This window comes from Pholis gunnellus (genome assembly GCF_910591455.1).
Source record: "Pholis gunnellus genome assembly, chromosome: 18".
NCBI lineage: Eukaryota > Metazoa > Chordata > Actinopteri > Perciformes > Pholidae > Pholis > Pholis gunnellus.
The window spans coordinates 17,863,841-17,888,960 of NC_136545.1; the positions used below are offsets into that span (position 1 = coordinate 17,863,841).

Sequence of the window (25,120 nt, forward strand, 5' to 3'; positions counted from 1 at the left end):
GAAAAAACATGCAAAAACATCAAATCGATCACACAACAAACCCCGGCTTCACCTTTGAGTCGACCGGTGGCGGTCTTCCACAGAAGCGGGCCCTGGTGTTTGAGCGTTTGCCCCGGCCCCATCATGTCCTGCTTGCGGAATGAATGGCCGTTCTTCAGCTTGGCTGCGCTGCGGTTCTCCATGCGGTTCCACACTTCCTGTAACCTCTGGTGCCGCTCGTATTCGCTGACGCTCAGGTCCACGGCTGCGATCACCTCTCGGATCTGAACCAGTGCTTTGGAAAGGTCGGCATGCTCCACTGTGTCCTCTGAGGGATCAGGAAGGAGGAATACATGAAGGCTGAATGTATACTTTTAAACTGAAATATTGTCTCTTGTGCTGTCATTGACTATACAAACAAGTAGCCAGTAGAGGGCGGTGTATAACCTACCTTGAGTATATTGTAAGATCCTCTCCAGCAGCACTGGGTACTTTGTAATCCTTTGGGTTACCAGCAAGATGCACTCTGGGATCTCCTTCCGTCTCACCAAATAATTATTACCTTGTTGCTTGTAAAAGTAACATAAACAATTATCTTCCTGATCACAAGGGTCATTTTGCTTTTATTTTAGAATTAGTTGAGCAGAAAGTACATTTGTAGAAAAGAAGAAGAAGATGCTCTGGAGGAGTTCGGTACCTTAATGAAAATCTGAAATCTCTTGTTATGCTGCTGGAGCTCTTTGAAAAAGTTGACCGCTTCGTTGTGATGGCTGCAGAATTCTCCGTACACCTGCTTCATCTTCTCACTATTCTCATCTGAAAACTGCAGAGAAAAGACACACACGAGTGATTCGCACCCTCGCTTGGTTTCCCTCCATCACACATGAGAGAGAGGCAGCCCCAGAACACCAGCTGACCTGTTGGAGCAGGACGTCTCCTATTCGCTGGATGAGGTAGTTGCTGTGCCCCAGGGGCTGGGCCGAGCTGTGTCGCCGCTCCTTCATGGCGGCAAAGAAGGCGCGGTGGGAGAGAAGCAGCTGGTCCAGACAGGGGAAGACCCGCTCCAACGCCTCCGGATCGAGCTGCACTTCCTCCTTCATGCCTCGGCGGAAAACCTCGGCCATGATGTGTAGCGTCTGTAGGTGGTGGAGCTCGGTCTGCATCAGCTCTGAGGTTCAACATGTCAACATTCAATGTGTGCGTTACATGAAAACACGCGTTGCATCACGTCGCGTAGCTTTAGCTCTTCCTCAATCATATAAATGGCTAACTGGCAGAAAATGACACATTCCAGTGGTTTTCTTTCACAACTCTGGCATCTGCTCACCATAGATCACATCCTGCCTCTTGACAGCTCGTTTGTCCTGCTTCTTGCAGAACTTGTGCTCCACAGTAAGACTCCACGACTCAGCCTCGTAGTCCACAGCATCGGCCGAGATGTCACACGCATCGACGCAGTCTACGGAGGGAAAGAGGTACAAAATCACTTTCAATCAAAAATGCAGGATTCAGTTTGAACATTTGCTGGAGAGAGACTTTACTTCAACTCATCTCAATTTATTTATTTATCCCTGAGGCTATTTAGATTGGGAAGGAATTTGTCTCGATACTGGTTCCAATAAAGTTTCATTATATGTGAGTAATTTAAGTTGTTGATAAATGCATTATTCCATTCAACAAACAAATACCAACCGGGGTTATTATTGTGAACTCAAACGGAATAAGCACTGGAAAATATGGTTGTACACTGAAACTAAATAAAAACAATATCATTTAAGAAAAACTAAACTGAAACAATATTGCATGTTTAAAAAACTAATTAAAAAAAGTTTACTTACTTTAAGTATTTTTACCAGGAATATTCCGGTGTCATATGGATTTAATTTGCAACACTTTGAATAACTCACACATCGTTAAACACATTTGTAATTTATCTCCAGACAATTATGTTTGTTTTTAATAAATGTAAAAAAAAATGGGTGGAAATCTTACAAAAGAAAAACCATAATACAATCTGGGTGAAAATGGCATTTTTTTAAATATCCAAATTATACCGGAAAGGTAACAACATTTGGGAGCATGAATTGGATGTTAAAATAAGAAACCCATCGGCTTCTTTATAAGTATGTCGAAATCTGTAAACACTGAAAACAACGAGCAATAATCGTATCATACCTTCTCCGAAGGATGAGTCAGTGGAGGTGGAGGACACCGGAGTCGGCAGGAGCTCTTCTGATCGTCCGTTGGTCTTCCAGGCATCAGACTCGGTCTCTGAACTCTCACTGAGCCGACTGTTACCCAAATAAAAAAACATGAACAACCAATATAACCCACAAAATAGTGACCAATATCCACAACTCGTATCATGCGATTGATAAAGCTCTATGACCTGTCGCTGTTTGGGAACGTCCCAGCGAGTAGGCATGGCTGGGTCGCAGTGTCTTTCATGACAGGCAGAGAGGTAGAGACGGGGACGACACACTGAGGAGGGCTGTCTCTGTCTCTCACTGTGAAATCTGCAGGGAAAGCAAAGCGAATCAACAATAATCATTCCCAGAATCAAACGTTACAAACAGGAAATGCCACGCACAATATGGTTACCAGACAGCAACATAGTTGGTGACTGGGAACCTTTGTGTTGTAAACTCACTCTGTGGGAGGGATGCTGTCCTGTCCTTCACCATGTTAACAGCATATTTGTCCTGAAGTTTCTAAGTAATACAAATGAGAGAGGCTGGTCACACACAAGGACAGGGCTCCAGTAGAGAAGTTTTTTTCATTCTTATATTTAAAAACGATTCTCACCTTCAAACATGGGGGGACAGATTCCTTACAGCCCTTATGGACAATTGCAGTGCAGCCTGGGAAAGAAAGATTTTTTTGAAGTTTTTGTAATTTTTTGTCAAATAAATAAATAATAAAGTTTCAAAATGACGCTATTACTTACCGGAGCAATGCAGCAGGTCCTTTCCAGATGCCGGTTTATCACACACCACGCACATGTTGGGGCCCAAACAGGACCCTGTGTTGAACCGATGTCCGTTCAGCGGCCTATCCTTGGCCTCTCGGTCCTTCCCCTTCCCCTTGGAAAGCCATGCCGGAGACATGAGCGCCAACAACGAGGTCGTACAGACTAAACGTGACCGCTACAGCTAAAGCGCTCTGAGCAAAGCAGGCCTCCTCAGTTCATATTTTCACAAACCAGAGTGAGTTTCTAATTGCAGAGTAAACTCTCCGACAAGTAAGTCGATATATGAGCCTGGAAGGAATCCCCGCCTTTTTACTCTTAAGTCCACCAACAAGGAAATGGAGCGTAGCATAAACAACAGATGCAGGTCATGGAGGCTTCCGGGCTCTGTGCTGACTCAACAACAGATTAATCATTAAAAGGAAAGAGGTTGGACCCCATGTCCGTCACTCTGACCTTGAGTTATTCCCAGAAACGTTTCCTGGTTGTGTTTCTCAGAGAGTCACATATCCCATAGTAGTAGCAGTCTAGACCGGGGATACTGGCCTTCACATAACTTCTATAGTGTTTAGTAGCATGAACACTTAAAATATACTTACTCATACAAATAAATAATACAGTTTAATCAGCCAGTTAATCACACAATTACTGGTATTCTTAAGCTAATACTAGGCTGACAGTGTAATGTGGTAAGTTTAATTTATCATCATGTTTATTCTAGTTGTTACTGTTGATGGGTGTTACAGCAGAGGGTTGTGGTTTGGGTTTACCTTGGCCTTGTTGCGTGTACTGGACATCCGGCTCTTGAGAAAGCTGAAGGTGCGGATGACTTTGTACTTCTCTGACTCCACCTTTGTCGGGATGTTGTACTTATCCAACTCCTCCTCTTCAATTCTGAAGAAACACGAAAACAATCTCAGTGGGACTCGGTGTATACATTACAACACTGTTTGTTTGCAGTCATGCGTTAGTTGGTAAAGTCACGCCAGCCTGGTCCTCTTCTTGCCGAGTCTACAGGACAACAAAAGCAAGCCGGATGGGTTAGTGTCGGTGCAGGCAGGGGGTCCTTATGAGTGTTTATTCTTATATGCTTGTAGTACACAAGCATATAACATCAACTACAGTAGTTGTGGTTAATTCAAACTGCAACTTCCTGTCATGAAATGACAAACAGTTCATCCAAAATGATACTTTCATCTGATATTGTACAGTGTGTAGTTTCTGGTAAAATACATGTTTGAGAGAGCACTTGAAATACTAATTTCAGTTCATTCTCTGCAACTCTTAGCTGTGAAAGTAAGTTATAATTAGTAAAATTGTTAGAGGCTGGATACATGCAAAACAACAATGACAGTCTTTTGGTGCATATTGTTAAAAGACAATAACAACTTCATTATTGTTCTGCTGTTAAAGGAGCTGAGAGGAGATGAAACAAGGAGAGTAGATGGGAGGAGAGGATAGGAAAGGAGAGATGAGGTGTTGAGGTGAAGAGAAGAGTCAAGACGAGACAAGGAGAGGAGATGAAACAATGCGATGAGAGGAGATGAGATAAGAGGAGAGGAATGAAGGAGAGGAGCAGTTAGTCAATGAGGAGAGGAGATGAAATGAGGAGAGGAGAGGAAGGGAGATTAAACAAGGTGATAAGAGAAGGAGAGATGAAACAAGAAGAGGAGAGAAGAGTAGACGAAAGGAGGAAAAGAGACGGAACAAGGAGAGGAAAGGAGATGAAACAAGGAGAGGAGAGACGAGGAGATGAAACAGGGAGAGGAAATGAGAGGAGACAAAACAAGGGGAGAAGCAGAAACACATAAAGGAGATGAGAGGAAACAAGGAGAGGAGAGAAGAGGAGATGAAATGAGAGGAGACGAAACAAGGGGAGAAGCAGAAACACATAAAGGAGATGAGAGGAAACAAGGAGAGGAGAGAAGAGGAGATGAAATGAGAGGAGAGGAAACAAGGGGAGGATATAAAACGAGGGGAGCAGAGGAGGTTGGTGGTTTGTTGTCAATCGATGCGAACATGCTATCGGTCTTGGTTAGTTGGAACTGGACGGTTAAAGGACGCTACAACAGTGGAACAGGGCTCGACCCCCCACATACTCTTTGAGGAACTCAGACAGGGTGAGATGTTGGAGGGACTCTGCCAGCTCCATGCTGCCCTCATCATCAGCAGACTGGGCTCGCTGACGGAACCTAATCTCCCTGTAAAGAACAGCGCACACACACACGGACACCCGCTGACGTTTTAATACTGATGATTAAAGATGCAAATCTGGTTGTTCAATTCACACACGAAATAGGCACAAAGGGCTCAATCAATGGGATGAAATGCTGAGTGTTACAAGCTTTTACAGTCATTTTGTCCTGATTATGTCTGGTATCGTCCACTAGGGGGAGCTACTGAAGTGTGGCAGGTCAATAAGGGTATTTATACATAAGAGGGGAAAGGAAATATCAGTTGGCATCAGTGAAAACAGGCAGAGTGGAACAGGAAGAGGAAAGGAAATCCTCTTTTTGATCAGTGCCACGTCTCTTAGAGCAGACAGAGTCCATATAAAGCAGCACTGTCATTATTTTACAGCGTTTTTCAAATCATAAACCATAATTTGCCAGGAGCATTGTAAACTATAGTACATCCATGATGCAGCAGGTCACATCTGGGGAGAGATGACACTCTTAGCCATGGATGGAAAAAACAAAAAGCATTGTGCATCACAGAAACAGGGCTGTGTGTCGCTCAGGGTCACACCGATATCTGTACGTCACTCCCTCTGTTGTCACTGGGACAAAAACAGACGGGATCAAAACACCTGTAACGCACAATAAACCAGCTGTGCTTTAAATAAACAAAAGAGCTTCATGAAAGACGGCAGCAAACTGCCCGCTGTCACCAAGCAACCTGGATGTCATGGTTATCCACATACGTCGCTCCCGGCGCTGGGATTACATATTTGATGTAACGTACGTCTTTTTTAATTAACAGGACAGAGGCACGCTTAAACTGAAAAGACAAGAAAGAGGCAATGTAATCCAAATAAGACTTATAAGTAAATATTAATTAAATCATAAATACCTTTTTTCATGAGACTGCTCTGATATACTGGCTCTTTGCTCTGTGTGCATAAAGAAGGAGGAGTTGTAAAACTAAATTGATCAACAACAATCAAGACAACACGTTTAAAATTTAGACTGTTACAGAGTGAATAAAACCTTAACTGATAAGCAAAGAAACAGATGATCGGCACCGCTTCGTAAACAAGACAAAACAAAACATGTGAAAGCTTAAGCACAGGCAGACACAAAGGGCTGACCCCTCAGACACACATCATCATCATCATCATCATCTCTTACCAGGCTGCAAAGCAATCAGCTGTCTTTTCATTTCATCACTGCAAATGTGATTTATTCTTGCAACACCCACTGCCGTTCTGATTACAATAAGGCTGCGTCATGATTAAGGAAGCAACACACACACATGCAAACATATGCTGACGCCAAGGTTATTACACTTTAGTGACTCTAATTTACCTTTTACTTCAGCTATGGATTCAAATCCCCTTTCTAATTCCAACTGGTGTTTACTCGTATTTTAGTCGTCCACGATTTTGTACTTCAGCGTAAGCATTCAAGTATTCACAGACTTTACATTTAAGATAACTAAAGACATTTTCCTTTCATGTTCAGCAGGGAAAATATTTAGTTTTTTCAAATGATGTTGGATAAATGCCCCTGAATTTGGAAAGCTACTGGCAGTCATGATATCTCCAAGCACAAGATAACTTCAGAATCATGTTTTTTGTTGCCACCTGATGAATGTAAGTATTAGCATTCACTCTGATTTTAGCTCTGTTTTGGTCTCAACCAAAGAACATATCTGGCATTTTAGCTTCTAAATGCTCCACTGTGTTCACCAGCTAGTTGCTGACTTTGTCTTCCTGCTGCTGCTGGACAGGCAACATAAACATACAGCGGGTTTATCTGTGTTTTTTTGGGTGAAAACAGCTGCCTTCGCTTGGAAACGATTTGGTAGGCCGTAAAACCAAAACAAAGAGCTAACACATGTTACAAATCTCTGTAGAGCTGAGGGGAAATGCTAAGTCAGGTGTTTCTGTTTTTGAGACAAATATCTTAAAAACGTAACTTTTCAGTAGTTGTAGAATCAGTTTACAGTAATAACCTTGAATCTCACACACATAAGCAGTGACAGCGGCATGCTGGCTATGCTGCTGGGCCTTAGCGCGGTGTGACGGCTGCAGGTGTCCAGTACTTACTACCAGGGTGCAGAAGAGACAGAGATTTAGACAGAGAGAGGGCCTGAAGGAGAGATCGGCTGTGGCTGACACTGTGGAGCACGCCATCTACAGGGCACAGTGGACAGAGGGCTGCTCACACATCAGCTACAGAGGGGGGGGGAGGAACTATCACCACGTAATGTACAGTCAACTCCGGCCTGAGAGCTCTTGAATTGATATTTCTTGCAGGCTCATTGAGAATATTTGAGAAAAACTAAAACAAATCTAAAATCCTTTTCTATTTGAAGAAAACTGGTAACATTTTGGGAAACAGGCATATTTGCTTTCTTACCAAGAGTTGAAGACCACTCTCATGTCTGTCTGTTGTGGTTTTTCAGGATCAAACCTCGAGGGAGTCACTGCTCCGAGCCAAGAAACAGTGCGGCACGTAACACCCCATAAAACCTAAACATTTTTACGAATTGAAAGTTTCTGTGGGGAACTTTTAACTTGTTATGAAACCTAATACTGCTGCCTCTATATGACTTACATGAGTAAATGAGAAGAGTGGCCATTCTATATATTCATTCTGAATGCTTGTGATCGGTGCCACCAGGTTGGATCCGAGGAAAACTGGATGCAGGTTCACCAGAAACTCTTTGAGCTGAGACTCCAGCAGGGCCTCCAATGGAGGAGAGCTATGCACCCCGCAGCAGTGGCACCTCCACCGGCCAGGAGCAGAGCTTTGCCTCACTGCTCTGAAGGGCTCTGCTGGGAGTCAACAACGACACCACGCTGATGGAGGCCCGGGCCGTATCGCTGGGCCCGCTGGAGGGAAGGGAGGCACTGGACAACCAGAACCAGGACCAAGCGGAGCAGACTGGGAATCTGGTGCTTGAATACACTATTGGTATTGTCCACAGGCACCGCCGAAATCACACAAAATAGTTCCTAGATGTCCAGGAACTTGTTAATTAGTGAGCTACCAGGTGCTAAGCTACACTACCTGTCCTCTCACTGTGGCTTCATATTCACAGACAGACAAGAGAGTGGCATTGATCTTCTCATCTAACTGTTGGCAAGAACAAAAATAAGTGTATTTCCCAAAAACTATCGCTTTAAGCACATTCATTTGTTGGGAGTTGATTGCACTTTATATATTAGTAGTGAAACTATCTTTAGTTGATAGTTGGATTAAGAAAAAAACAGAACGTAAAAAGTTAGCATCAACCATTAGGGACACACCAAACAAGTGAAGTTAGTTCATTGACACATTGTTAGTTACGTGTTAGACCACTGTACATTTCTAACTATGTGATGGGGGTGAACAGTCCCGGTGCTACTGACCAGGGCTGATATCTGAAGTGTGGTTGTCCCGGGAAAAACGAGCAGGACGCAAGCTGATTTTGGGGGAAGAGTAGGAGTACGAACGCAGTCGAATCCCCTGGTCACCCATTTCCTAGAAAAAAAATATGAATACAAAAACTTCAAGTCTTCAAACGCCTCGTGATATATGGAGAAGTGGAATTATCTGAGCCTGAGATAGTGTTTTACTTTTGTGGTGGGTTCACATGCTGAGGAGGCAGATTGACTGCGAGTGCATGTGAGGTCAGGGGAGGGACGAAAGCTTTCCCTTTTGTCTTCACTTTTCTCAACGTCTGACAAGAGCGGGGAAAGTGGAGACTTGGGCTCAGCGCTGTCTTCTTCACTGTCCACTTCCAGAGCCACTAAACTGGGACTGGAGCAATAAATAACCAGTTACACACACAGAGAAATCGGAAAACACTGCGTTCAGACAAGAGAAAAACGTTCTACCGTGTTTAGTACCTGAGGTCACAAGTGTCCATGGGCGGACTTTCTCTGCGATTGGTCGGCTCGGAGGACACGGAGCGGTTCAGCCTGGCGAGGGCCTGGTCGGCGGGTGAGAGTGGGGGAGAGCAGGGTAGAGAGGGAAGGTAGAAATCCTCTGAGTAGGGTGGAGGTGTGTCAGTAGCTGACAGGAGATCTTCTGAGTCCCACAGCCCGCTGTCCGTCCCTGTGCTGTCCCTGGTCACTCCACTGACAATATAGTTTATTTCGGCATCTTCCTCCTACGGTAAAAAAACACACGACAGGAGAAAGAAAAGTGCAAAAAAAAAAAGAGAAGCAGTATATATTTTTAAAAGTAGCAAATCAGGATGACATGATAAGTCTGGGTTTAAAGAGAGAGGGTGATGTATGACCTGTGTGTGATGTGTGACGGTCTGATTGCTGCTGTCCATCATGGAGAGTAGAGGGTCTGTAGCACGCTGGACGAACTGGTTCCCTCCAACGGACTGCATGGGATGCCCATTTACTGTGATAAAGATACAGTACAATCTTCAGCAAAGTTTACAATCAATCAAATAGACTACTGCTCTTTGTCTCCACTCTGTTTTCCCAGTGAGGATCAACCGCTCGACAGTACTGTGCAAGATGTCTATTAGGAATTTGTTTTTATTCCGCTGAATGATTTACTGTCACAGAACAGAGTGAGAAGCCACTTTTCGGTACCATTATTCATCCCAACGTCAGTTAGATGTCTGGTTGAATACAGACAGCAGCTCACAGAGTAACGTGGATTAAGGTAACCAGACAACAGAAACGCATCGACAAACCACTTAAACGAGAAAGCCACCAGCAAATATCTTCATCAGTGAGCCTTCGGTTCTGAATCATTGATTTGTTTCATAATTTATTGATCTTTCATTGCATAAATGTGAAGAAGTACAGAGAGGAAAATATGATGACACTGCATACCTACTCCCCGTTTGACCTTTAAAGGTTTGTTTTCATAGAAACTTCCACATATCAACTTCACCAGACAGCCTGTCTTATTTTATGGCATTATTGACTCGAGTCTTGCTCTCTTTTATTTAAAACAGGAGACGCTTTGTTCACCATGAAAGCTGTTTTTTGAGAGGCTGGAGATCCTTGCAAGCATTGTGCTAACATTTTAAATCTGATTTGGTTGATTTGGTGCTTGGGTGTGGCAATGGGGCTTCAAAATGTCAACGCAGTAGCCCTCATGTTGCGTGTCTGTGAACTGTGAACACTGTAAACAATACTTGCTTAACATCATGCGAGTATTGTCACTGTGAGCATGTTAGCATTTAGCTCAAAGCACAGCTTTGCCTCCATTAAGTACAGGCTCACAGAGCTGCTAGCATGTCTGTAGACTCCAGTCTTGTTACTTTTTTATCATGAGAAATCTGACAAATGTGTGTATTGACGGAAAAAGTATTCATTAATTATATGTATTGCAATAGAATAGTTTTTACTTATGCATCAACAACAGCAGGGTCCAAGTGGAGCTAATTTTAACGCATTTAATTGCTAGATATTCCCATAAGAATGCATCATAAATGATTACATGTTTTTCATTGAAAATCTTTAACGTAAGTGGCTATCTGCTTTCAAATGTAAATAGTGCATTCAAAACGTATTTGCACAAAGCAGCATTAAGTAAAGTTAAAGCAAATATTTATTCAAGGACCGTGCCTGAGTAAAGTACGTGTGTACAGTATACGCACAGCTATATGTGCCACTGGTGGATGGTGTTTCTATGATAACAATGTGGAAAATAGCCTCTCTCCGATGGAAAGACATTTTCATAGCTCTCTTGCTGAGCACTTTCCACTCAGACTTTGATGTCTGGACCAGCCATGCCTGCACTAATGTAAGGGAAATCCTGGGCATCACTGAGGCATTTCCTCTCTGCTGCTCTCACACAGTGAAGACATTAGCATGGAGCTCAAACATACAAGGCAGACCCGTTATGTCAATTCATTGTATTTATCTTGTTTTTCCTCGGTCTGTCTATTTGCTCAAATCCAACTGTCAGTGTGTATAAAGCTTTCCACAAGGACACAAACACCTTAATCCTAATTTAAAGCGTGATGACAGATTGAAGGAGCAGTTGGCTAATTGTCACACCGACTAGCTCCAACAATAAACCAGAGAAACCCTTGAAATCATTTCAACAGAAAAAAAACAATAACTCTGGATGACAACTTTGCACCACAGCGACCTCGATGACTTGTGCAATAGAAAACAATCTGCAGTCCTGCTTAAGGTTGAAACATTGGGATCAATGCCCCTACGTTGTCACTCATCACTACTTCACCTTATCACACACACACACTCTCACACACACTTCAGTTTATGGCCACAGAGTTTATGGGCTCCATTCAGCAGTCTCTCTAGCGTTCACTACAGACTCTTCATTCTTCCACGGGCGACACACAGGAAATTAGCATTCACGGTAACCGTGGCAACACCTGAAACATTTTGAGCATCCTCCTCAAAAGTTTTTACAAGCCAGTGAGTGTTTTGCGCCAGCTCGGCTTATACAACCCCGGTGTGCACGCGCGCGTGTTTAAAGAGAATGCAAGGTTAATGCACGGGGCTCGCCTAAAATGTCAGCTTTTGTAAACCTACGACATCTGAGCTCGTTAATTCAAGTACTGTACAGAGCTCCACTGTCTGATCCAGGGGAGGGGGAGGGGATGGCAAGGCGGCAAGGCTGGGTGGGGGGGGGGGGGGGGGGGGGGGGGGGGGGGGGGGGGGGGGGGCAGAGTTTGAGTGGGACACGCCTGACCCCATTCCTGCCTTTGTCCCAGTGACAGGGCAGATTCCTGGACTGAGTCATTGGGGAAGCCAGCGGGTAAAGAGACCCAACCCGCACCGCCCGAAGCCAGACTCCAGGAGGATAATGCATCCGTTTAATCAAAAGGAAGCTGCTCATCAACCTTAGACAGAAGTGAATCCCTGTCTGCCTGTGAAGCAGTTAGCGTATTGATTTCCTATGATGTGGCTCTGCATATTGTGCCAGCGCCACAAGAGAAAGGCTTCCAGTCGGGGGCTTCTCAACCAGCTAATTATGAGTTGTTCCCACACCCTGTTGTTCAGCACAGCCACAAATATGTATTTGTGTTTTTTTTTTTATGAATTACCCATTCATTATTTAGGCCACATTAAGCTCCTTGCTCATGCCTGTGCAAAACAAAAATATTTAAACAGAGGTTGATGCATGAAATACTAGCACACAGGAAAAGCAGTAGTAGCACAACATCAAGTCTTCTGGATATAACTCTAACTATTCAGGAATTGAAACCAGATGCCCGAGTATTATTTCCATGATATTAAAATGGAAACAGCATTTTGGATCGGATAAGTTGCTCTTGTGTTTGCCAAATCTTTGAGGTAGATAAATCGAGAGAGAAGAGAAGACGAGAGACGAGGAGAACAGAGGAGAACAGAAGAAAGAAGAGAAGAAATGAGAAGAGAAAAGAAGAATTACCAGATAATGAGGATGGGTATTCTTCTTCATCGTCGTAGTCATCATCCAAAGAAAGAACAAGCTGTTCTTCAAATACCTTCAAACAAACAAACATTTTGGGAACATTCAAGTTGTTTTTCCTTAAAAACAACACAGATCAAAATCACAGTTGCGTGCAACAAACTCCTGTAAACATTCACAGCACACAACAACGCACTCTGTTCCACAGACGCACACGTATATCTGTATGTATACTCACGTTGTCCACCAGCGCTTGCTCTTCCACTCGGAGCTCGGAGCCTGTGTAAAATAAAAATATTTAGCCAGAAGTTGACGCATGACACACTAACACTTCTCCCCCCAAGAAGCGCCGCGTGGACGGCACGACATCAGGTCCTCTGTAAGTGACTCCACTATCGAGGAATTGAAGACTGCCAATGAGTCGTTGTGCTCGTGCGAAGCAGCAGGTCCAGGGGAAGAGCACATACTCCCCGCTGTGGGGTTGTTATTTCGAGAGGATTAATGGACGGCTGCTGAAGTCGGGACAGGGTTAAGGTCAATACTGAGGTACACTTCCTTCTTCCCTTTATGAGTCAATACTGAAATCTGCTATGGTTACAAAAGACAGTTGGCCACAGGTTAAGTGAGAGCTACCCGATGTATGTGTGTGAGACAGACATACAAATAAAAGAGGCAGTGTTAGCATGGGAGATCTGGAACGGTCTGCCTCTGTGTGTGTGTGTGGTTACCAAAGGAGAGAAAAAAAACGATCTGCCCCCTAAGGTTTCCTTGTACTGTCTGAGGAAGAACAAACACACGCGTGCAAAGGAAAGCGTGTGCCGTTATGGTGTCCGTTGGAAGTGTTTTCTTAGTCTCTTTTTCGGTTGGAAGTGATGGATGTCTGACCATACAAATGTTTGCTCAACTGATTCTGTGGTGGTTCATGTTCCACCGCTGCACACAGACAGGCAGCATATAAGAGCTGTTTGTGCAAAACCAATGATTACACTTCACCGTTGAGAAATCTGTTCATCATTATTTTTGGATGAGTCATTTTAACATTTAGTCTCCATAGAAAGAAGAAAAAAGTTTTAAAAAAAATGGCCATCACAATTTCCCAGAGCCCAAGAAAAAATAACAATCCAAAATCCAAACATATTTTATTTAAATCTGCATTTAAGAGCTGCTTCATGAACCAATTTGAATATTAATTGGTTATCCAAGCTAGTTTTCTGTCATTTAACATATCAACTGATGATTTCAGCGCAAGACACAACTACATCTGTGAGCCTTATGTCACTGCGTATGTGTGCTTCTGAGTGTGACGTTTGTTTTTTTCGGAGCACATGTTACGCAGCTGGTACATCCATGTGACTGCTAACGCGTTGCACATGAGGGAAACCACAGACAACACAGGTGTCCGGATTGATTCCACCTGTCTCAGCTACAACTACCGTGGGTAAACAGACACTTGCTTACAATTAGTGTCATTGGGCACCGATTCAATATGACCCTTTTGTCTAAAGTCTGAAATTCTTGATTGCACTTAACTACTTTCTATTGCAGCTGGATCATGGTAAAAAAAGCTGATAACCAAACCTCATTATCAGATGAAGTAAGTCTGAAGAGCACTAAATGGCCACCGCAAACAGGAACTCAATACTTCATACAGCACAGAGTTTAAAAAGTCACCTTACCTTCATCACTAGGGAAGAATTCCTCTTTGCCTCTCTCGTCGACCTCAGTATCAGCTTTGAGCACATTGATCTGAAACAAAAACAGATCTTATGTGAACACATTCACACTGTAAATACACAAAGAAATCACCAAATGCTAGCTAAAAGCAAAAGATTATGCTATTGTACAGTTTATGGTCAAACCCTTCGCCGTTACTTGCTCAACTCTTGTCAAAATGTCTGATTGCAAATTAAAGGGTGTGGGAGTCGAGGGCTTTTTGTTTAAACAAGTCGGAACAAAACCTGTGCAAATGGCCTTATCTCGACAGCGACAGCACGTTACATCATGCACAGAGCCGCTTGGGAATATTTATCAGCGATGACTGCACTATTTGATGTAGTTTATGGGATTACAATAAGGATTTGATAAAGGCGTTTACGCTGGTTCGTTCTCACCAGTTTGAGGATGCTGTCGTCTCCCAGTCTGTCTCGGAGGATCCCAACACTGTCCTGAGGGCAGCGGCCGGGCGCCTGCTGCACAGTCAGGGTCAGGGAGTCCGTCCCGGGACAAAACCTCAGCATGCAGGAGCTGTCGGACCACACACACCACACACCTGGAACAGGGCCCACTGCTGGACCTGGAGGACTGAGGAGGACAAAGAAGGATTATAGGATGTGAGGTTATTAGAACAGAAAGGAGCCTCCCTTATGAATCAGCCTTATCAGAAGTCTCTCATTAGTCCTCATGTGTCAAAAATAAGACAACAGATAAAATCATAGCCTTACGCTGCCAGCACCCTAAACATGGCGTGCTGTCCGTCCTTCTGAGCCAACTGGAGGGGTGTGTCTCCCTCCTGATTGGGTGAGGTCAACGCCCTTTGACCTCTTGGTTGGTGGATCAAGAAGCGCGAGAGATGGACCAAACCCAGGCGCACTGCAAGGTGAAGGAGGGTTTCTTTGGGCTGGAGCTCAGTAGCTAAAGAAAGAGACAGAGGAGGGGATGATATGCAGGCAGACACATCATGTACAATGCCGTTTTATTCTGAAATTAAAGCTACAGTTAGTAACTAGAATAAAAAATAACTTTGCTCAAACTGTCACTATATCCGAACAGTAGTACATCATCATCAGTTTGCTCACTTTGGCTTGACTGTTTTTTCAAACATGGCGGCCGGGTCACAACCCTTCTCATTTTACAGCTAAACAGTGCATGAGGGGAGAAAGAGGCAATGTAACATAATCTGCATCAGCTGCAGAACTCCAGTATCGCTCAGGCTACGCTATACTTAACTTATGTAAAGTATACTTTTCCTCCAGCCTTATCAAGGTGTGGTATCTTGCACATTGCTCTCTCAACCCTGTGCGGACGTACAGAACATCTGCGGCATATACGGAAGGTATGGCAGTAATAACTGAAGGAATGAAGAACTCTGGGTTACGCAAGGTGAGCAGTATATCAGTAACGTTATTACCGAGAAAAACTGGATGTTTCACCAACACCTGCTGTGAGGCGGTTGCTGCCCTTTGCCCCGTGTAGGGTGGAGTATCATGCAGTGTAAACACACAAAGTATAAGGGTATAATGTATGAACAATCCTGATGCACTAACTAGGTTAATATCACGCGGCAAGCACATGGTGGCAACAGCTTGGCACATGTCTGCCAATCCCTTGCTCAGCACAAATCCTCCATGTACACCCTTGTTGTTTTGTAAGCACTGTTTGTAGAGAGGACCAGAGGCACTTCATCTTCCTTTTAAGTGTGGGTGAGAGCTGAAGGTTGCCATGGCGCTGTCTCTCCTACCCAGGAACAATGTGCAGGAGAATTCAACTCTTATTTCCTCTTTTCCCCTCCAATTTGCTGCTGGAGCCCTTGTGATGAACTGAAACCCTCCGTCACCTCCACAATGGCGCCGTTAATTGTGACCCAGTTTCAGACTGAGAGGAGTGAATACTGAACATGCTCTTCGTGCAAAGTTCAACAAACAAGAATGTCATTGTCAAATAGGCCAGTAAATAGTGCGCCGAGGGACTTGGGAGCAACAGCTACTTTGCATTTGCACCTCGCCTGTGTTTTGCATGGACATTTGCTTTTTTCCAAGCAAGCCATGTACATATACTATACTGCAGTCTAGGACACTCTGAGGCTGTATGCAGCATTCAACAGAGGACATTTATTGAGGGATATCATTTCCTTTTTCTCCCCATACTAAAAGAAACTATCTGGATTTTCAAAATAGCCAGCTATATACTTTTCCATAATGGGCTATGTAATCCTTAAAATGCACCCATGTGCAATATATAATATATTACTTTGGCCTGCTGAGTGTTTCGCCCTCATTTCCTAAAAAAAAAAAAATGAGGCGAGATTTCACTGCTTTGAAATAATGAAACATCATGAATCAAGAAAATCTGAGGCCAGACGCCAGAAACAACTCAGACACAGCTGCGGTGCAAAGGAGTGGGGGGTGCAGTGCAGAGGTGGATTGTGGTGGAGTTGATTTAATAGACGCAGAGGTCTGCGAGACAACTCTAATCTGGCTGAAGAGGAATAATGGCAGTAATTGCTCCGTCTTTGGAGCACACCGGCCTCTGCCCGGCTGGCTGGTCCTGCACATCATGTGATGGAGGACTTGGGTTGTACAGTCAGATCTTATGTTTCAAACCTACTGAACACGAGAACACCGCCGCAATGATATTAACCTGAAGGACTAATAGTGTGTGTTCAACAAAGTTGTATAAAGAAGAAATACAGTCTAATATTTGCCAAGTTTGAAGAATTTGATGATGAAAATGACAAATAAACAAATATTAAATAATGCTCAAACGCCTCAGTATGATCACTTAGCTCTTTTCTCAAACCCTGTTCCAAAACCCTGTTAGCGTTAAGTCTCAAAACATGTGTTTCTGAACTCGGGTGAACCGGCCCGTAGCAACATCTCCAGGATGTGCATTACAGCAACAACAGCACAAACAAAGTAATTTGGGAGTTGAACAGTTGAGAGTCCTCAGATATGAGGACACTCAGGGGAATCCCTGATATTTGACCCCTGTAAATGATCCAGGAAGTGGCGGAGCACTGACGAGGAGGTGAGTGGATGAGGCCTCGACGGCTTGTGGCTAAAAATCCTTAAATCTTTTCTAAGAGAGAAAAATGAATCCACACAGATATAGACCTCCTGCATATGCTTTGTTTTTGATTAGACTGGTTTGTTTTTGAAGTTTAAATGATTCACAATATGCAGACCCAAATAAAAGCCTACAAGTTGGCAGCGTGTGATCCCACTTCCCATTTCATTACCTTCTCTCGGCTGACTGTCGGTGTTTTTCCACTGCTGAGGGTAATCCATGTTGGCCATAGCTTGTGTGATCTTCTCATCCAGCTGCCTGAGGCCAGCTTCATCACCTGAACTTCGGCTGAGCCGCACATCCTCCTCGTCTAAACCCGCAGCGGAGAGCTCCTCGTCGGCTGCCTGCGGCCACGTGGAAAACCTCTTCAGGACCTCTAGGTAGCTCTGGGGGCCAAGCTGGTCCCTGTTTGCGCTCAGGTACTCTGCCGCCTCCTGGGCAACGTCCCTGAGGTATTCAAGAGATGTTTCACCCTCGCATGGCTTGACTTGGCCCTCTGCGTAAAAGTAGGATGTGACAGAGGCAACTTCCACACGGGCATGACCTGAGGGAGAAGAAGGAAATCATGACAGCAGGGAGTGAGACAATGACAGGCAAAGAGAGAAACGGGAAGTGGTTTTAAGAGGCTGACTGAAGGACATACCAGGAACTGTGAAGCAAAGGGTCAGCCCATCATCTCCTCTTTTTGCTGCAGTCACATGTGTGAGGTCAGAACCTTGTAGAACAACATAAAACTCAGCGTCTTCCGGAGCGTCGGCTTGTAACCTGACATGGGCCTCCACCTGTCCCTGAGATGAGAAAGAGAAAATCCATTTAATTGCCTTTTCACAACAACCGACGTATAAGACTCGTAATACTGTAGAAGGGAAATGTCTTTTCTTATCACCCCGCTGACGTGTTCTGATTACCAGTAGTCAGTATCACAAATTGCAATGTTCACATAGTGCTGGATGGAAGGAGTAGAATGGGGCAACAAGGGAAAAAGGAAGACATAGAGAGTGATAATCTCACGATGGGAGTGAGCTGCACCCCACTGAGCGTCTACTTCATGATCCATCCTCATAATGGGATTCATTATTTCTGTTACATCAGTGACCTGGGTTTTTTTTTTAATGCCCTCATCTGAACTCTGCTTTGACCTGCATCACCCCGGAGACACCCACAACTCTTCTCCTTCATGTATTCACTGAAGACATCAGAAAGACTTCCTTGAGTAGAAGAGCGACGCAGACCAACAACAACATCAGGCTTTTCATGTGCTGATGCTCGCGATTCCCCCCAAACTTACTGTGAGTGTTTTTATTGCGATAAAATCCTATATCGTCCCATCCCTGCTGCAAAGTAAATGTTTTGTGTCCTCTATAAACACAGATTACCAAACATGGAAACCACAAGATTTACTTCACCTACTCAATGTTATTATTTCCTCCAGAGACTGACCTTCTGAAGAGGGTGAGCTCAGAGTGGATCGTTCAAGTTTGAGGAGGGATGGCATACTTTAAGTTCCATGCTTGTGCAATATCCTTATCTTCTGTTTTCTTGTGCTCAGTTTGGGGTTTTATCTTGGGATTTATGGGGTCATCCTCTATACATCCTTATTGTTAGTAAGGTATCCATCATGTTGAAATGTATTTTTAGGGGCCTCCATCAGCTTGACGCACCACTGAGTCTGAGTCTTATCTTACAATATTTTTAAAAGGGAGAGCAGCTAAAAGCAGGGGACCGAAGCATTGACATTACATCTTAGATTGTGTTTGGATTAAATCAAATTAAAATCAAGAGTCTGTGAGGCTTCACTTAGGCACTTGTTTTGAGCTAAACGCTAACGTCAGCATACTAAAATACTCACAAAGACAATGCTCATTGGCTGATGTTTAACAGGAATAATGTTCACTATATGGTTTGGTGTGTTGATATGCTATCATCTGCTAATCAGCACAACACAAAGTACAGCTGAGGCTGATGGGAATATCATTAGTTTTACAAGTATTTGGTCTTAAACTAGATAGTGAGCTGCCTGAAACAGGACACAGATAAAGTTCTACATAATTATGTTATTGTCAAAAGGCATTTCCTTAAAAGGTATTACAGGTGGAAGATGTATCTACATAATCCCCATAAGGCTCGTGATGTGAACCTGGCTAACCAACCACTTATAGAGTTGGTACAATTTTGACTGAGCCTTGAAACTGATATCAGTGTCCCTTGTATTTGTTTTGCCCCGAAACTGTTGGGGCTTTCCAGAGTTGCTATCTGAGTCCAGTCAATAGTGTTTCAGAGGTAGGAATGGAGCTCACCTCTTGTGTGAGCCGGCTGTTGGCTCGGACTGATAATAGAGGTCTGACTCAGGCTGCAGTTTCTCAGCTTGCCGTGTGCACTAAGTGGTTAGCTGTAGCACCACTTAGCGCTGGTAACGTTATCGTTGATTGTTTTTCCACCTTACAAAAAGATAAGATGTCGGCCGGTGGTTTGTGCAGCCGTCCTGATTTCTCACCAGGCTAGCTAGACCCACGGCATCTCCGGTTATTTTGCAATTTATACATTTTTAAAGTACAATTTCATTAATTTTCTTTCAAGGTTGCCAAACATTTTTATTAAACTTTTGCAAAGGTCATTCTCACACGAATTCGTCCTATTTAATGTCACTTGACGAGGACTATTCTGATACATCATAATGACAACAAAGAGATTTATCCATTCTCTATCTTTACTTTTTTTATTTTTGGGAAATTGTCCTCCAGCTGCAAGTATCATTATTATATATGAAAGACACAGAAACACATGTGAACGCTTATCTTTTGATTTTGTTTTCACTCCTCCAAAGGAGGCTGTAGTTCCCACTTTATCGTCCCAACAACCTGCAGCAGCCTCGGATAATATTGGTTCACACGAGCAGAATTTGATCAGACAGAATTAGCTTGATCCTAACTGTATCTCCTGTGCCTTGAGGGGGGAGAAGAGGAACGAGGATGTTTGGCTGGTGATAAGACCCCAGACTGATGTGATCTATGGCCTGTTCTCCCGGGCTTTATCATGACACAACCTGATCCAGTAACAATGAAATATTCAACACCTTGTGGTTTTACCTCATGCCTCCTTTATGGGCAGTTCTCAGGTCAGGCATAATGTGTTGATTATGGAACATGAGGTCTATCGCATATGCAAAAGGAGCTTGATACAACTCTAAAAGGCAAATGCGCTCTGATAGATTACCTCAATATGGACAACGACACGGGGAGATTGTAAGACTGGTGCATATTCATATTTGTTATTATTAGAACACCAACACCAAGGTTACACCAGTGACATGGTTGTATAATCTCCCCATGTTGATGTCCATTCAGTGGGGAAAAACAACATCAGATCATGCTGCCTGTGGTCTCCAGGAAACCAGCAGTCATCAGCTTTAGAGCTCTTTGCTATGATCTCCTGAGTGCAACACGTAGGTGACGTCAGGGGAGCAGCATCGCTGCCACTGCAACAACAAAAACAGCTCCAATAACAGTTCCCTGTTCCCCGAGTGAGAAGACAGCCTGACGTCAGCGGGAACAGAGTCGCTTTTTCTGTTTTTGCTCTGAACATCAACAATTCTTCACAATGTAGTATTTCAGTTAAAAGGTAACCAACACAAATGACATGTTGTCTCATTAAGAAGAAAAATGAAGTGTGCTGAAATCCTCACACAGTCGCTATAAATTATAATAACTTAATGGTTTGGCTTTGCAAGTGCCGCAGTGACATGTAGACATCTGAGTTAAAAGGAAGTCAGTGGACCAGAATCTCATTGGGGTCTTGAGGGTGACAGCTAGAACTGTACTGCAGGCCTTTTTCTCATACTCAGCTGAGACACATACCTCTGATTTAATCTGCTGTGCAAATGAGATACTAATAACTAGTCTACATGTCAGAAAATGCTGTCAGTAAAGCTGGCGTGGTGCTGCAAACATTTCCTTTCACAGAACGGGGCTACCAAGTATGGACTCCTTGTTACATAACAATACCAAGAAGCACCCGGATTTCGTAATTAAAAAATGCTTAAGACTATTTTTGGTCTGCAGTAATTGAGAAAACCGCCATAATAAGAGCACATATAAAGCTTTTTGTTAAGGAGAAAGAGCTTTTTCTTTCTTCCTTTGCGATTGACTGGCTTATCGTCAATAAACGACTGGCAAACACAATCCCCACAGCACTTAACGGGAAACAAAATCATAAACCATAACACAGGGAAACCTGTGTTCAAAGAGCACTGCGATAACTTTCTGTATCAAACCATACGGGCAACTGAACAAACACGGTACGACAAGGATGCAGCTAATCTATGTCCATTTGTTAACATGCAGCCGTGCTGTGTTGAGTTAATAGCTGCTATAAAGACGTTTCTGCAGCCTGCTAGCTGCTCTGTGAGACCGAATTCAGAGACAGCAGAATGCTAACGTTAACATGCTAACATGCTCATGACAACCGCCAACATGGTGATGCTTAGCAGTTGTAATATTGATTACTACTGACTGATATTATTACAAAAGACATGACGATATATATTTTGTTAAGTGTGCTAGAATTCTAAGGTAGATAAGATGCTCAAGAGACCATGAATGTTTGTCCAAAACGTCATGTCGAGCCATCCAATAGTTCTTTAGGTATTTCACTCATAACCGGAACGGTCAACCTTGTGGTGGCGCTGGCAATATCAGGAGGACTCATCCTCTGGGGATCATGAATGCCCTTGCAACATTTCATGGTGATCAATTAGTTTGTTGTGTTGACCGTTGATAAATACTCATTATGTGGATATAATGATGTAGTGGGTAAAGGCAAATAATAACAGCAGGGAAAATTACATCACTGTAATGCAGCCTTTAAAACCTGGACTTATGCTATTTTACGATGTCCAAAATTGAAGACAACATCTACTCTCATAACACAATATCAAAGTACAGCGTACTTGAGTTTGGCTAAAAATTGAGACGCATATGTGTTGTTTGCTACTTCTCACATTTCAGCAACACGAGAACACAGTCTTCTAGGAAGGAGATCAATTTAACCCACACACACGCACATGGACAAACAAAATCACTTTGTCCTGTACTGGAGCTCAATAAAACCTCCTCGAACACAGGAAATGCCACACTTTCTGCCTGCAACTCAATGCAACCATTTATCCATTGATCTGGCACGAAGAGTATCTGCTACGGACACTGTGTTGTATGTGTGGAAGGTGCACCATAACACATTACTAAAGGCTGTTACAATAACAGCCTTTACAGCACAGCAGTGTGCTGCGGCTAGGCCCGACACAAAGCCTGGCATTGAGATCTGGATCTCATTCGGCAGCGAGAGTTTGCTCCTGTTGAGCTGTGACCTTCGAGGGTGGAGACGCCACTTCCTCTTAATGGAGAGGTGCATGTGAAAGCGGTAGAGCCCGTAATGATTCACATGCCCGGGGTTTCAGACGGGTCCTCAATCAGCCTCTACGAGAGAGCGGGGGCAAAGATTCCCCCACCGCTCTAAAACTGGTGACACAGCAAAACAAGCAGACACTCTGCTTACCAGAAATCTGGCAACGCTTCAGTGACTGGCCCACCCAGGCTTCCTCACACACTGGAGAATAAGGGCGAGAGAGAGAGAGAGTGAGTGAGAGAGAGAGAGAGAGAGCGAGAGAGATGGCGGATATGGAGGATTGACCGGGAAAAGGAAGACAGATGGAAGAAGTTAAAGTAGCACAGAGAAACTGAGCTCTACTATGTCAAAGACAAAAAAACAATAAGTCAAACACACCTGCACTCTAGCATGCTCCCTAACGTAATATGTGTATTTATTTAATTTAAAAACTGGTCGGTGTTCGGTGGAAGCCATGCTTTCAGAGGCTTGCCATTTGGTGAGCAGGTCTGTGTAAGGCCTGGCTCTCCCCGGGGACTGAAACCCTCCTGGCTTGGGTTTCAAGTGCGACACAAGGCTCGCCAGTCAACCGCCGCGCATGAGGGAGAGTCGGGACTGAGGGAGAGCAAAGGGACGGCAGGAGGGAAAGACTAGAGTGCTCTAATTCCGCTGAGGAAACACGGAATCCGGCCACAGAGTTCATGTATTCACCCAACCACACACCCAATAAGACCCCTCTACGAGACCACCAACACATCACACACTTATCGACATGGAGCAAAACATTTCGGCACTTACATATAGAGGCACCTCTCTTCTGTTCACCTCCATCGTCTCTCCATCCACCAGATGCCTAGGGAGGAAATAGTCATGTTATACTACAATGTCAGGATAATAACAACCCAAACTGCTTATCTATCACTATAGAAATTGTTTTAAAAAAAATGTTGAATAAAGTTTTTGTTTTGTTTCCGATAGGCAGAAACAAGAGGAAGAAATTGAGATGCTCAAGTGATGATTGAGAACTATAAAGAGTAAACACACGTGAGGTCATTTTCTGGTGAGCGATGTGAACACTCCTACTTTATGATGCTGTGCTCGCAGCCTTTACGTGACTAAGATAACCTGTACAGAAGAAGCTACTATAACTACGGTACAGTGTCCCGACTCTTCAGGCAGGACACAGCAGGGTAACCGTATCATCAGCACACACCGGATCCGCTGTGACTTCCCTCTCAGCTGTGAATAGTGCATGACTTCCAAGCTGCACAGTGGTGTCAGCTCTGCAGGCTGCACTTTGCCTAGACACTCATTTGCATGAGCTGGTGCCACTCAGACAAAGACACAACAGTTTTGGTTTTTTTGCACACTGTACGTTGCATCATTTCTGCAAAATAATGTTCTCTCCTCTTTCAGGTCCAAATAAGGTCTCATAGCCCAGCATGATGCTCTTGAAATGTGTTGCATCATCTGACCAACCGTCCATAATCCAAATATATATTACATTTACAGCCATATCAAACAGAGAAAAGCATGACATCCTCACACTGGAAAAGCTGGAATAAGAGAAGTACTTTAAGTCACCATATCAGTTAATCAACTAGTCATTTCAGATCTAATCCCAATACTCTCAATACAACCCCTAATTCCATAAATTAAAATGAAGGATTATATGTATGTAAAGTCAGTTCATTAAAAAGAATTATAATAAAATAATGTCAGGAAGCACTATCCTCTGAATCTATGTTAAACCCAAGATTACTTTATGTTATTTTATGACAATAAAAGTGTAAATGAAATGACAGAGCAGAGCAACATCAAGAACAGGATCCAGTGTCTTAACAACAGGTCAAGTCACATTATACTGTGAGACACAGGGTTTATCTAACAATGATATCACTATCACTGCAATATGGTGTCCAAAGGACACCTTATCAATAGAAGTGCAACGCCAAAGGCCTGGGCGGCTATCTCCTGTTTGTTCATCCTACTCACCTCAATGGAGCTTCACAATTGTAACGTGGAACTAGAGAAGGTTTGCGTGTCATATTGTTGAATAAACATTGTCCCGGGTCGGCAGGTTGCGCCCCATAACGTCAACACAGGTGAATATTCTGGTATATTCTGTGTTTATGTAAGGTTTAAAGACATGATCTGAATCCACACATCTAAAAAGGATCAACTTGATTTGAACTTCTTGGGTTCAATAACAACCATAATGTGATCAGGTAACCAAAATAAGACACAGTGCTTGTGCGTGTGTGTGTGTGTGTGTGTGTGTGTGTGTGTGTGTGTGTGTGTGTGTGTGTGTGTGTGTGTGTGTGTGTCTCAAATTTAGATGTCCAGTTGTTCTAGTCTGCACAGAATTTGTGTCAGCCATCGGCCTCGGGGTGACTCCAGCCCCCGACATGTTCAATGTGAATAAGAAACCTGACCTGGCTGGTGGCCACGCACTCCAGAA

At 43.7% G+C, this 25,120-nt stretch overlaps 1 protein-coding gene across 1 annotated transcript in view; it reads right to left on the bottom strand.

Moving 5' to 3' along the window:
- arhgef28a (Rho guanine nucleotide exchange factor (GEF) 28a) overlaps positions 1 to 23,499 on the bottom strand; it is a 35,735-nt gene extending 12,236 nt beyond the window's left edge. The window contains exons 1-26 of the mRNA XM_079178807.1: positions 23,458 to 23,499; positions 17,924 to 18,068; positions 17,453 to 17,824; positions 14,940 to 15,129; positions 14,610 to 14,799; positions 14,175 to 14,244; positions 12,737 to 12,777; positions 12,499 to 12,574; positions 9,401 to 9,513; positions 9,006 to 9,268; positions 8,733 to 8,916; positions 8,526 to 8,637; positions 7,218 to 7,304; positions 6,020 to 6,059; positions 5,047 to 5,148; positions 3,718 to 3,841; positions 2,927 to 3,062; positions 2,785 to 2,840; positions 2,630 to 2,690; positions 2,369 to 2,495; positions 2,155 to 2,270; positions 1,307 to 1,438; positions 897 to 1,147; positions 677 to 802; positions 431 to 548; positions 53 to 307 (exon numbers count right to left, since the gene is read on the bottom strand). Coding sequence (XP_079034933.1) covers positions 53 to 307; positions 431 to 548; positions 677 to 802; positions 897 to 1,147; positions 1,307 to 1,438; positions 2,155 to 2,270; positions 2,369 to 2,495; positions 2,630 to 2,690; positions 2,785 to 2,840; positions 2,927 to 3,062; positions 3,718 to 3,841; positions 5,047 to 5,148; positions 6,020 to 6,059; positions 7,218 to 7,304; positions 8,526 to 8,637; positions 8,733 to 8,916; positions 9,006 to 9,268; positions 9,401 to 9,513; positions 12,499 to 12,574; positions 12,737 to 12,777; positions 14,175 to 14,244; positions 14,610 to 14,799; positions 14,940 to 15,129; positions 17,453 to 17,824; positions 17,924 to 18,068; positions 23,458 to 23,490 — 3,520 coding nt within the window. The 5' untranslated portion in view covers positions 23,491 to 23,499. The remainder of the gene's footprint in view (positions 1 to 52; positions 308 to 430; positions 549 to 676; positions 803 to 896; positions 1,148 to 1,306; positions 1,439 to 2,154; positions 2,271 to 2,368; positions 2,496 to 2,629; positions 2,691 to 2,784; positions 2,841 to 2,926; positions 3,063 to 3,717; positions 3,842 to 5,046; positions 5,149 to 6,019; positions 6,060 to 7,217; positions 7,305 to 8,525; positions 8,638 to 8,732; positions 8,917 to 9,005; positions 9,269 to 9,400; positions 9,514 to 12,498; positions 12,575 to 12,736; positions 12,778 to 14,174; positions 14,245 to 14,609; positions 14,800 to 14,939; positions 15,130 to 17,452; positions 17,825 to 17,923; positions 18,069 to 23,457) is intronic.
- Positions 23,500 to 25,120: the final 1,621 nt, after the last annotated feature.